At 36.2% G+C, this 14,195-nt stretch overlaps 1 protein-coding gene across 2 annotated transcripts in view; it reads left to right on the plus strand.

Moving 5' to 3' along the window:
* MICU2 (mitochondrial calcium uptake 2) overlaps positions 1-14,195 on the plus strand; it is a 147,714-nt gene that overhangs the window by 106,677 nt on the left and 26,842 nt on the right. For both annotated transcript variants that reach the window (XM_032679527.1, XM_032679526.1), the window contains exons 5-7: positions 2,809-2,856; positions 7,048-7,130; positions 13,161-13,223. In XM_032679527.1, the coding sequence (XP_032535418.1) occupies positions 2,809-2,856; positions 7,048-7,130; positions 13,161-13,223 (194 nt within the window). The remainder of the gene's footprint in view (positions 1-2,808; positions 2,857-7,047; positions 7,131-13,160; positions 13,224-14,195) is intronic.

Genomic DNA, 14,195 nt, shown 5'->3' on the forward strand with positions numbered 1-14,195 from the left:
TTATGATTTATTCAGCACTAAGAATATTGTACTGTCAGCGTTTGCTATAAAGTTTGAGGATACAGATTTCTAGGGAGGGATAGAGAGAGTTCCTTAAGCAATAGAAAATGACAGTATCTTGCCAATGCTAACTGCAATACTTGGCTGCAAGTATGCTGAGTCATTCTACAGTATGTGAGGCTTTTATCTTTTAAATTTTACTTGGATAGAAATATAATTTTCAGTGGGCTGTTGTGTTTGGTTTTTTTTAATTTGCCGCATTATATATTTTAATTTGAGTAACTTTGTAATGATTACTGTAGAATTAAAGAGAAAATTACCAAAACATTTCATTTACTTGATGGATGAGATAAATTGGCTATTCACTACAAGTAGTAAAAGAACAATAAAATTAAAATAAGATTTTTAATGGAAATTAGTCCACAAGTTAAAAAAATTGTATTACAAATTATTTTAGTATAATCAGCCTTCCAGAAAATATCAGACAGCCTATGGATTTGCTTTAAAGCACTGAGTCAGGTTTTAAAGAATATTTTTATATATTTTTGTTATATTTACCTTTTTATCAATTTGACTATAGTGACTTTTCAAGTGTCCTCTTTCCAGACCTCTGCAATTCAAATGCTTTTCCCTTGAGCCACTGAGCAGGGTGTTGTCTTTAGGTTGATCTCTTCTTCACATCCTATCATCTCTGTAAAAATTTTGCAGGTTCTTTCTGCAAAATTTTAAAATGCATAATGGTCCATGTCTAGCTATATAGCTAAAACTCTCCAGAGGCTCAGTATTTTGTATCTCAATTATCACAACATTTTTTTTCCTATGACTTTAGCAAACATAATCTGCCATGTTAATATGCTTTCAAATACTTTGATAAGTATGTTTTTCTTTCACAACTCCTTTGAGTGTATGGTCTCTTATTTTGTATCCCAACACTGGGCTCTCATTGTTCTGTTTTATCTAGCGTAAGCTGTTTGTCTTCAGTTTCCGGGTCTTCCCCAGATTCCCCCTGTGCAGCACACCTCAAGACAGCCGAGAGGCAGACTCCCACTTCTCCTTGGCCAGTGATGCTCTCCTTCATTGCTTGGTGGTTAAATTTTCAGTCAGGGATCTCTGTGCTGACACCATTGCAGTCCATGACTGGGAGGTGTTTTCTGTACTGACCTGCTAAGTTGCCTCATTGACTTCCTTTATTGAATTCCTTCATGAATTCTTTCCTTAAACATTCTTTTGCTGTGTCACACACAAAACAAAATTAGGAATCTTGATCACTGCTCATCACACTAATGGCTTCATTTCTTATCAGTCCCTCTTTTTTTCTATCTTTTTTTTTTATCTTGTCTTGTACTTAGGCATATAAGCTAAAAATTTGGAGTAGGAGTTCTTTCTCTGTTTATTTGGTTTGGTTTTGAATTTGTAGAAAACCTACATGTTTTATCTAGGAACACAACTCCAAGTTTTACAGCAATGCAAATAATAATTTGTATTCTTACAATGGCAGAAATGCTAAAACTTGTAAGCAAAATTAAGTTTTTGAGGTGAAAGTGTTTTTTATATCCATAGTGGTTTTATGATTGTAGTACTGTGCTGATTTACACATGATGCATGTTGGATAATAGGGTGAATAGCTCTGTTTTGATGGAGAGGAAAGCTGAGATATGGAACCAGATTGAGTTGGCAACTGGGTCAGCATTAGACCTCCCTTTAGCTAAGATTTGTTCTCCAATTTTCAGACTCCTGCATTTACCAATTTAATATTTCTGAACTGGTACTTAAAAGTGTTAAGTCACTATCTGAGGTCAAATACAAATGCTGCTGTCTGTGCACAGTAATTTATCAGAAGTTAATTGCTTATCACTGAAGCTTAAGTGTATTCTTTATCTATCAATTAACTGAATATAAATTATAAAACTAGTTTATCTTTGCACAGATAGGCATGTTTGAACTTCATTATTTTAAGCAGCTTCAGCTTTTAACTCACAACTTAAAAGTAGCTCAGTTATTTTGAAAAGTGATTTATAAAAAAGCCCTTTACATTTTTTCTCCAAACATTATTGCGGGGCAGATGGTTCAAATTCTGTTGTTTAACCACCCTCATTATGCGCTCTCTATCTTTAGCTTGTGCGCTCCATTTTGACGCTATCACATCTTTATGTTTGTTCAGGCTTTTCACTTAAGGTGGTATTTGAAAAGAAAACACTGGAATTTTCCTTCAAAAGGGGGGAAAATACTTTCACCTTGTAGAAAGGACACGTTCCTATTTAAAAAAAAAAAAAAAAAAGAAGCCTCCTCTTGGCGCTCGGCCCAGCAGTACTATCAGCACAATCTAGCAGCTTGGCAGCTTTGCGTGTTGCCATGTTCCCCTTGAGAATCAGAGGGAAGCTATTCTCTGCCTTTGCGAGCCTGCCAAAGGATGGAGGACTTTGATCCTTCAGGGTAATGTTAGAGTAGTTCTCCTCCCAGGTACTAAATGTGACAAAGCACATTTAATTTATTTGCCTTTTATATAAACATTGAATGTTTTCAGTGAGAATCCAAAGATTTAGTGCAGGACTTTTATTAATACCAAATAAACCTTACTTTCTGGATTAGACATGAACATTGATGAGTCTCTGGTTAGGGAATTTTACCTTCAGAGCACTAAAAACAGAAGTAAAAACTTTATTAAATAATAAAGTGGCTTACTTTAATAAATTTATTTAATACTATGTCAAACTACAGTTTTTATATTTATAGGATTTGATGTTTCAAGTCTTACTATGAGTTTTTGGGGGCGTTTTTGCAAATAATTTTTTAACTCTTTCATTTCAGGGTTGATATCTTATGCAGAGTACCTGTTTTTGCTGACAATCCTTACAAGTAAGTATTGTATATTTAAAATACATTGGCATAAATACTCAGCTACTAACAGCGTTCCAGGAACTTTTTCCTGAAATTTTTAGCTTCTAAATTTCTGCATTATTGTAAAATTTAAAAAAACCACTGTATAGAGAGTGATAATGCATTAATATAAATGGATATAACTTTAATTGATTGGAACTTACTTCCATAGTGGAATCATTGGTCCATACCAATACTTCAAAAATCATGGTAATCCCTGCACCATGGGATCAGAAAAGCTTTTCAAAAGATTTTGAGAGAGGGCAGACATTGGTTACAGAACCACATTATAAGGGGAGGAAAGATAAATAATTTGTCTTCTGGATAGTAGTTTTAGTCATTTTGGAAATGAGACATTAACATTGTAGCTCATACAGTGAAATAAAAAGCTGTTGTGGCATCTCAAAGGTTGTTCCCTATTATTCTTGTGTTCAGATATGCAATGGATGCAATATACAAACAGAAGAATTCTGCAGTGTCTTTTTGTTTGGCTTTTTTAATCCTTTTTTTTTTATCCTCTGTTCCTTTTGACTTTATTTTCTCCAAGTATTTTACATGTATGTCTGCTCTCCCTCCTTTGATTCCTTCCTTTTTGCCTAAGAGACCTTTTGGTACAAACAGGCATTTTTTGTTGTGCATGGAAGTGATCTCGGATTTTCTAGATTTCCTCACCCATACTTACTCTGTGCCATGCTTGCCACCCCTCCATTTTATTCTGATGAAGTGTAGGCGATGCTGAAAAATACCAAGATTTGAGATGTGTGCAATGAACATCACACAGTGAGACCCATACACTAGTAGTGAAGTAGTTCATGTGCATGTCCACGGAATAGCCCACGTGTGCAGTCTTGTTTGCCTGATTTATACAGGTCTAACATTTTCAGCAAGGGACAAAACCAGGCATACTAGATTTATGGTGTCAGTGAATGGGGAAAGGAGAGAAGGAAGTAGTCACTTTTGCCTGATGGACTGTAGATGCTTGACCCTCATCACTTCCATGGCCGAGACTTAAACAAATTGACAAATTTTCCTTGCACTGGAAATCCACCTTCTCATGGTGTAGTATGAACAAATAATTGTTGGTCTCTAGAGAGTGGAGAGAGTATGTCCAGCCTTCCTGATAATGGCCATCAGTATACACCTCTTGCACAGTTTAGGTAGCCCTTTTGCAGCTTACCTCATTTCTAGCAGAACTATATTAGCTCTTACTACATGGCATGAAGGGTGGGTAATCTCTTAGGGAACTTCAGCTAGTACACAGTAATAAATAATATATATATGCATTAAGATAACCTGTGTAATAGACAAATATACTGCTTCAGCAGTGGTGACTGTCCCGTGCTACACGCTGCTTGAATCTGAGTTATACCATGTGTTCAAGTGGTTTTAAAATCAGAAATAACAGTTTAGCCCAGTTAGAATACTGATTTTAATATATTTGTTGCAACTAAAAATGATGCATTTATGTTAAAAAAGGAAAACTGTTGTGCATGGAAGTGATCTCGGATTTTCTAGATTTCCTCAGCCAAATTATAACTTCAGAAGAATACCTTAAAGTTGCAGTAATAGGTGCCAAAGGTTCTACTTCTTTAAAAATTTATGGCAGCTGAAAATGAGTTCATGCTGAATTATTGGCTGAAACAATTAGAAAATTGAAGCAGTATCAGAGCAAGTTGTTCCACTTCTCCAAACAATCAAGTAACATTATTTTTCACAGAATTTCTTTAAGAATGTATTGAACTGCAGAAACAAAGGCACTTTTTGATGCAGGATAAAAATGCAGTGCTAATGTTGCTGCTTTGTTTACACAGAGGGTTAGATCGATCAGTTTGAAAGCAAATGTCAACAAGTGTTAGTGCCTCTATCTTTGCCTAACAAGTATCCCATGTCAGTCAGCCCCAAGTTACACAACCTGTCTCTCTCACTACCGAGAATTAATATGAGATTTCTTAAAGCAGGCATTAATATTTAAATTACTTCTACAAAGTCACCAACAGAACAATTGGGAAACAGAAAAAGAGTCACCAGACTCCTGGTTCCAGGACACTGCTGACCAGACCATGCTGCCTGTCATACAAAGGCAGTGTCTGTAACAACACTGAACTTAAAAATGTAATTTTGTGTCAGACAAAGGCTTTATTTTTTTGCCCCTGTGACCTCCTTTTCTCTTTTCTGTGTGCCTTGTATCATCACTATCTTTTTTTCTTCCAGTGCTGTATTGAATTTCATTTCTAGCAATGGGTTAATGGCGCCCTGGCTGGTGAAGAAGTCCAGGAATTGAAGTTGTCACCTTTACTCAAAGCTTCGTTTCAATTAGCCAGTCACACAAATTGACAGCTTGGTCAACATAGGAATAGTTGGATAGGAAGCACCTAGGTCTAACCTGCACTCACAGCCAAGATGAAGCTCTTCTGTTCAGATTTTGGATTTTTGCCTGATTCTAATTAAATACAAATATATCTGTGGTAGTCTTTGAACTATGCTTATTTTACGAACACATACCTTTGGGGTTATATCATATCAGATAAGTATGTCATCTCTGTATAAGCAGCTTTAGGTCCTGTATTTTCAGTAACAGCTCTCTTATCTGAAAATTGGAACACAGATGGTATGAATTACTATTAAATACATCAATTACTTTTGTTCTCTAAATATGTTATAGGATAGCCTTTTCTTGCTCTTGTACTAGTAACACAAATTTAGCATGTGCCATTTCCATGGAAAGGAAGCCAGTTTTGATTATTACAACCCAGTTGCTGGGGAAGGGTTCTGCTGTGCAGATTGCAATGGTATTTATAAAATATCCGTGCATCACAAGATTGCTTCACATAGAATGTTAATTGACTGCTGAAGCTGTAGGTATTTCTAAAATGTAAAAATAGTACTTTCTTCAATTATCTTGTTATGACTTTAAAGGAATGGGATATTCCTTCAGCTTGTTCCCTTGACAGAAATATTCTTTTAAAAAAGAAAATGCAGGACTTAAAACTTTTTAGAATGGAACTAGAAGAACATATTTCCAAAAGGAAAACTCTGAAGGCATTAGAGTTTTTTAGGTACTGCTTCATTGCCCTCATAGGTCCAACATTGTTCTTGGAAACATGAATATATTCCAGAAACGGTAAGTCCATGGATTTCACATTAATGCCTGACTTAAATGGATTGTGGAATTAATTCATGTGCTCCAGAAATTACTGGGATAAGGGCTTGCTACTGCAATGAACTGTAACTACATTTTCAGCAGCATGCTGCTCCTGTGTGGGCTCACTAATGAGCGAGGCCACCTCCTGTAAGCAGAGTAAGACACGGAAATCATGGGAACGAGCTCAAAACACACTATGTTTTTATAGCAAGATTCAGAGCTCATTACATTTTTATGTTGAAAAGAAATATCCACTCAGTGAAGGAAATGCAGGGTAAAATTGCGTAAAATTCCTGAGAAAAATCAGCTTGATGGGAGTCATACAAAACATGCTTTTGTCAAAAAAGACCGGAAAGAGTAGTTTATTACATCTTAGTAATATTCGAGTACATTGTTTCGGGAAGAAGGAGAAGGGAAGTTAAAAAAGGCCTAGGGCTAACACAGCAGGAGCAGGAGCTGAGAGCTGGCCACTGTTACAGCATCGGTCCATCTGCTGGGGAGGACTTCTAATACTGACATACAGTCACCTGTACAGGAAGTACCTGAGGAGTACACTAGCTCTTTTACCCAGTTTGGAAATAATTATTGGTTTCTGAAGGCAATTTCCACTCATCTAACGTGAAAAGGAGCTCTAATAAACAAGACAGAGCTAGACTGCAGAAGTGACATGGGATCATGGAGGCATCCATAGAGAGTATCTTAAGACTAGGACAGTAAGAGATACGATATTGTTGTGGAGATCAGATGGACATTCATGGCTGTACTTGGGCACTGCTGGCATTTCTTACTTTCCCATTACATTAATTATCCCTTGAAATTATAGTAAAAAGGTGTTTAAAAAGTTTGCTTATTTTGGAAGAGGTATGTGTGGTTCACTGGAAGTACCATGCGTGTATGTAACACTGGAGAACTGAACCATAGGCAGTATTCATTTTGCAGTCGTTATTAATTTTGTAATCATTATTTAAGTGCTAGTGTAAGCATCTGTGTGTATATTTTCAATAAAGTTAGTTTGCAATTTGTTGCAGAACCCCAGACTGGACTTCAGATTGCCTTTAAAATGTTGGATACAGATGGCAATGAGCGAGTTGAAAAAAAAGAATTCTTTAAGGTAGGTGTATTTATATGCATATTAATTTTAAAGCATTTAAATAGATCCATGGGTTATATTTGGTAAATGAAGATTAATTAAAATCAGCAAGCCTATTTTCACATGTTCACTGTGTCCAGTCTATGTTCACATACTTATTAAAATATTTTATATGAAAGAAGCACATACCAAAGTATTGCTGTAGAAGTACTTGAATTTGAATCCACTTTTATAAATGTTGCCTTTGAGTTGTATCTAAGAATCTGCTACTAGGAAGGTTGGCGTACATCCCTTAATCCCATAAGCTAATTTAAATAATCATCTGGAAGAATGTTTTATTTTCTAAATATGTTGAATAATTTCTTTAGTACACCATCCTCCCTTGTTTTTTATTAATTTTGTTTGGTGCTGCAGAAGGGCAGGGTTTTTCCCATGTTTTATATAAACTATGAGGGAGAAAGGCAGATGCTTAAAAAACAAAACTTTACTCTGTTCTTTTAAAGAAGAATAGGCTTAATTACATAACTTATTCAACTTTTAAATATTTAACAGAAGACTGTTAACTAAATACTTCTTGTCAAAAGTTGAATGCAGAATTAACAAACATAATTTTTAATAGACTCCCTCAGCTTAATTCAGATCCTTCATTAATATTGGAGGTAACTGGACAGAGGGTTTTATAAGATGCTGATGTGGCTATTACAATTCAAATTATTTTCTGTCACTAGCATAAAGTTAAAGGTGACCATTAATGCACAACTCTAGAGAACCATAGAATCTAAAACTAAGAAAGATGCACCTGTTGATAGAGAAATTGGCGAAAACTTATGTAAGTGTATTTTCATAGCCTTAAACTCTGAATTAATGATGCAATAGCTGCTGGCATGTGTTTTGCGCTGATCACCATTTTTTCAGTGAATTGCCTCTTAGCAAGGTTGATTGATGAGTCATACTTTAAAAATATTATAAAATATTGCAAAAATACTTTTAGACTTAGTAGTACTGTTAGAAAATAATGGTTGAAATCAGATCATTTTCCAAGGCAATGTTCCCAGAAGCCCCTAACTGAGCCTGCAGATACCCTTGTCATGGTTTGACCCCTGCCAGCAACCAAGGGCCACAGAGCCTCTCCTTCACTCCCCCACCAGCAGGACTGGGGAGAGAATCAGAAAGGCAAAAGTTAGAAAACTCATGCATTGAGATAAAGACATTTTAATAGAGAAAGCAAAGAGCTTTCTCCACACACACAAGCAAAGCAAAACAAGGAATTAATTCACTGCTTCCCATGGGCAGGCAGATGTTCAGCCATCTCCGGGAGAGCAGGGCCCCATCACACATAATGATGTCATATGGTCTGGAATATCCCTTTGGTCAGTTGGGGTCACCTGTTGCAGCTGTGTCTCCCCCCCAGCCTCCCATGTACCCCCAACTTCCTCACCAGCACAGCAGTATGAAAAGCAGAAAAGGCCCTGGCTCTGTGTAAGCCCTGCTCAGCCATAACAAAAACTTCTCTATATTATCAAGCCTGTGTCCAGAACAAATCCACCAGCCACGGTGAAGAAAATTAGCCCTACCTCAGCCAAAACCAGCACAACCCTACACTCACTTGTTGCTACACGAAATCTTTTAATTTTGAAGAATTGGCTCTGTTAAAATGTTAATTATTCTGCTGATTAAAAAAAAATAAAATTCTAGATAAACTTATATTTTTAACCTACTAAACCTGGTGCAATCCTAGTGAATTGTTATTAGACTAGCAGTGCCCTGATCACCAAAACATGTATGTTATGACTGTATTATTCATCTACAAAACAATATGTTACAGGCCAAAGTAATGCTATGAACATGAGTGAACATATTCAGCATGTAGTGCCTCTACACCAAAATGCCATGTTAGCAGTGCTACCTTTAAATAGGTACCGTGTCAGTTAAACAAATGAGGAGATTCTTACAGAAACACTGCACAGCTCTTTTAGGGAGATGTGCAGTATGTCATATATTTAATATCCATTATCCATTTCAGGTAATTCTAATTGAATCAGCCAGTATGAACAACAGAAAGTGATCAAATGTAGAGGTGAAAACATCATACAAATCATTGAAAATGATTTGATTTCTGTAGCAGCAATCAAGTTAAATCAAGTTAGATAGATTGTTACTTTGCATTTTCTTTATGAGCTGGATTGATAAATTAATATAGAGTGGTAAAAAACAACCCATATAAATTACTCTGTCAACTCGCAAGTATCATTAAATTCAGAGAAGTCCCACGGGATGCGAATTGGTCAGAAGACGAGTTTTCTCTCGTGACATTTACTTAGCATTTATAGAGGTGACTACTTTCAAGCAAAATTTTATTTTTATAGATTAGGCTTAAAAATAAAATTTTCGGAATGTAAGAATCTGGAAAAATGTCTGTGTGTTAACCTATATACTCTAGTTCTGCATGCATCACAGAAAGTTTCTGGGTAGCTAATAAATTAGTAAATTACGTGACTAATCTGTCATTTGTCTTGTCCCAGTTGGCATCTTAGGAAAATACATCTGAACTATTCTATAGTTATTTCCACACTATATTTGACAATAATGTCAGGAAACATATGTAAGGAAAGGGCAGTAGAAAAGCACAGTGAAGAAGTGGTAATTAGGAGTCAGTGTCTGTAAACAGGATACAATGGGAAAAGAAATTTCAGTGCTGCTTCATTCTTATGCTTTGTGACCTCTTCTTCTCCCTACTTCCCTTCCGTTACGTACTAATTAGACATCTGTGTATGTCTGTGTTATCTTTTGATCTAGACTATAAACTCTTTGAGGTAAGAACATGCCTTTTTGCTTGCAAAATGTCCTTCTTTCTTTGAATTGCGTATGTCTCAATTCTCACATGTAACTGGATGGACAGGCACAACATGTGTCAAATGGATCATTCAGGAAAGTTGAGAAGGGTGACAAGCAGAAACTACAACCCAAGTCCTTAATGCCTGCAGTACCTGATGGATATAGACTGTTCAAACGTGTATGGATCAGACACTAAAGGAGTGTGAGATGCAGAATTTCCCGGTGGTCTTTGCTAGCATAAATGGATGTTCAGGAAAGGAGATCTTGAATGCAATCCCATGTTTTCAATAAGAGAGTTTATCTTGTCCTCCATAGCCTTTCCATTTCTGTGCACATTCTCCTCATTTCCAGTAAAAGTCTCTCCCTTCACAGAGACACTCTTATTCTCTCTCCTTCCTATTCCTTTGTATTCAAGCCAGTGTATTTCTGCTTCATTCATGTTACAGTGGTACACAGTCACAAGAGACATTTCAGTATTAGGGCCCAGAACGTTTTGGTGCTTTGCCATGCAACTGCAGGGTGAAGTTAGAAGGTAGAAGTGGCATGTTCACAGATGCTAGTTGCCATCCTTTCATCAGCCCTTGCCAGAATGCAGAATCATTTTTCAGAGCCATATTATCTGCATCTTTGTGAGGACAGTAAGGTACTTCTGTGAACTCTGCACTTCAAGACATTCTCTTGAGATTCAGTGAGGGGGATTTCCAGACATAATAACCCATGCACATTAATCTGAGACCTCCCACCAAGAATAAGGCTACCAAAGTTCCCAAAATCCCCAGCAAGTAAGGAATTTCCCTAACTCTGTCCTGATTAAAGATGTCTAAGTAAAATTAATGACAGTTCAAAACTGTCAGGAATGGAGATAGAGTGGTTCTGATGGCACATGCAAGACTATGTGATTTAAACTTTCTAAATAGACTGTCTTACACACTTGTCCTGGAGCACAGATACCACAAAAAAACTTACAGAGCTCCATCTAGGGCTGAATGAACCAGCATCCGACACTCATTGTGGTGGTTTGGTACAGAGCACTTCCATAGTCCTAGAGCATCCACAAGCACTGATCTCTCTCAAACAACTAGAAGATGCAAAATCACCTCTTTTTATAAGACTGACATAGCCTTTCTGCCAGATGTTGTCTTGTTCAGAACAGATTACTTCTTAGTATGTCTTTAGTAAAGAGGCTTCAGTTGTGCATAATAGGTCTCATTATCTTTAAATTAGCCATTAGTGTCTTGAGTGATGAACAGATATAAATATTAAATACAATAAATATTACATGGAGGAGTCCATTTCTTGAGGCAGAATTCTTCTCCCTCTCTGAGTAGTTGCTGTATTGGGCTGTGAAAAAAACTTCTGGAAATAGTTTCAAGCACTAAAAGGATTTACATACAGTGTAAGAAAACGATAAACTAAATCTTTTAGAATGCTTGTGAAAAAAATTACACTGGCTGTCTGTGCTCTTAAGCAGTCTCTGCAAATATTTTTAAGAGTCCTTTAAAAATAAAATGCAAAAGAAAAAAAATCATATTTTCTCTGGTTTGGAAAGTATTTGCAGTTTTCTTTCTTATATGTGAGCAAAAGATCAATTTTTCAGGTAAGAAAAAATGTAATCTTTCAATGAGAATATTGACAAGCAGTTGTATTTTTATCCAGGGCTCTATAATGCTATTTTGCTATGAAGAAATTAATAATATTTTAACTGTACTAGTCAACTGTTTTGTAAATGATCAAAAATAAAAATAATTTGGAGAAACTTGGAAGAACGAGTACTGTTTAATTGCCTTATTTACAGTATTTCTTTTGATAGATACTATCAAAATGCCAAGACATGGCATTCAAAACTTAGAGAGTAACTATCCTGAGAAACTAAAAACCTGAGGTTATTAAAAAAAACCAAAAACAAACCAAAGGAACAAAAACCAAACCAACAAAAAAACACCACCAACTCAGAATGGGCGAATTTGACAAATTCACCCTGAGGGTCAAGGGAAGACCTTTGGCAACATGAACAGTTAGTGGTTTTTTTCTTACTCAGTAGTCACAAGTCTGTATTGCTTCTCTGAACAACAACAACACAAAACAAAACCAAAACAAACAAAAAAAAGCCCACAAAACCAAGCAAACAAACAAATGAAAAAAAGCCCTAAGGAGAGATTTGAAAACAGTTCAAAATAATGGCTGTATGGCTGTGCAGATTTGGTAATGGATTTTTTCCCCAGTTTTAGTGGGCAGGTTGAGGAATCACTCAGAAATGTTTGAGAAGCAAACCAGTAGCTTTGAAAACCCTGAGCTTTAAACTCAGCTTTCCTAAAGTCTCCAAATCCAGAGTGATCGGTGTAAGTCCATATCTATACCTGAAATTTATTAAGTCCCTTGTTCTTTCATTTTTGCTGTCCTTTTGAGGATTCATTCAAGTGTCTGAAAGGTAGGTATACTTCGTACTGTAATAAATCACTCGTTCTTGTGGCAATGTTGACCTTCCAAGCTTAAATACATTCAAAGAAACCTTGCAGCTCAGATATACTGGAGGTACTGCAAATTAATGCACTTTCTATATTACCTTAAAGCTCTATTTGCGACAAGTTATGTTTTTAGATGTGAGTCATTTCAGTAATTCTGAAAATCTTCTTTGCTAATACATTCAAGGTTAATTTATTTCTGAGGTGGAGGGGAAACTCAAACCACACTCTGCCTAGTGCCAGTTCTGAAAAAAAAATGTTTTCTTATTTAATTAAATTATCCTTTGTTGTTAGTTGTATAGTACTTCATTTGGACACGCATGTTTTTCATGTGTAGATCGTGTCTGTAGCAGAACTGTGTAAAGCTATCTAGAAGGACAGCATGAAAATCAGGATAATTTTTATTTCCCAAATGATCCTTCATGTTATAACCCTGAGTTTCAAAATCTTATGAAGTGAATGCTAAGCTTCTAGTGCAAGAAAGTCTCCTCTAAAAATAGAGTAAGCACTGGATTGCAAGAGATAGATTCATGTTCTGCTTGGCTATAGTAACCACTGTAGATAAGACATTCCCGGGGAAAAGTGTGTCTGAATAGCAAGATATCCTTAAGGATTTGCAAATATTTTGTCATGACTAGAGAACCTTGCAGAAATGTATAATTAAGAAAAGGTGCAATTAAAGCATGTTTCTGAAAAAGAAGACTCTTGTAAGATCACATTTGTAATTTTCTTTTTCTTTTTTCAACAAATACAGCTACAGAGAATCATTGGGAAGGAAGATGATTTGAAAGCAGCTGGAGATGAAACAGTACTTCGGGTATGAAATAGAGATAAAGTTTTCTTTACAAAAACATTTTCATGTTTTCTGTGAACTTTGTTATTTTTCAGAGTTTTTATATAAGTATATAAGCGCCAGTATTAGTGCTTTAATTAAATGAAAGGGAATGATTTTTCAACTGCTTTCTAACTGGGAAGAAAAATGTTTGTCATTTCTGAACTATCTGAGGAAATGTTTTCAGTCAATGTCTTTCATGACTGTGTAGCCACTTGGTTATTTAGTTTCCATGAGCCTCTGTTTCAAAGTAACTCTCTTCTATTTATGAAAAACTAAGAAAAACCTCTGTACTGCTGTATGAGAATAGAAGGCTTTTCAAATAAAAACTGATAGCTTAAACTTACCCAAGTGCTGCTGTTGCAGGAATATCAGCTTATTCTGAGTTGGTTTGAAATGTGATTACTCAGGTGTCACTGAGGTGACAAAAGTAAGAATTACTTTAGTAAAGTCCACTTCCAGGAAGCTTGCCACTGATGTAGATAGTGCACGGCATGCTACACTGCAGAATCGTGCTGCTATTGATTTTTTGCTGTTAGCACTTGGACATGGTTGTTAGGAATTTGAAGGCATGTGTTGTTTAAATATCTCAGATCACTCTGAATCCATCTACAGACAAATTGCCACATTTCAGGAACAAACAAAGAAGATCACACGGGAAATTGGGTTTTTTGGCCTGGAAGGCTGGTTGTCTAGTTGGGACATTTCGGGTTGGTAACTGTCCTTACTCAAGACGGGGGTCTTAGTTTTGATAATAGTTGTGGTTGTGCTAGTAATGTTACCGTGTATTGTGTTGTGTTTGCGAAGGGCCCTGCAAAAGATGACGCAGGGAATATTTCTCGCACAATTACAGAAAGGGGGAATTGAAGGGGTTAATAGCAGGTCTGTTAGCTCCCAGGATGAAGATATCGACTGGGCAAACTTTCAAGTGTATCCTTGACAATAAGGAAGTCAGTA

The sequence above is a fragment of the Chiroxiphia lanceolata genome, chromosome 2, assembly GCF_009829145.1.
Source record: "Chiroxiphia lanceolata isolate bChiLan1 chromosome 2, bChiLan1.pri, whole genome shotgun sequence".
In the NCBI taxonomy this organism is placed as follows: Eukaryota; Metazoa; Chordata; class Aves; order Passeriformes; family Pipridae; genus Chiroxiphia; species Chiroxiphia lanceolata.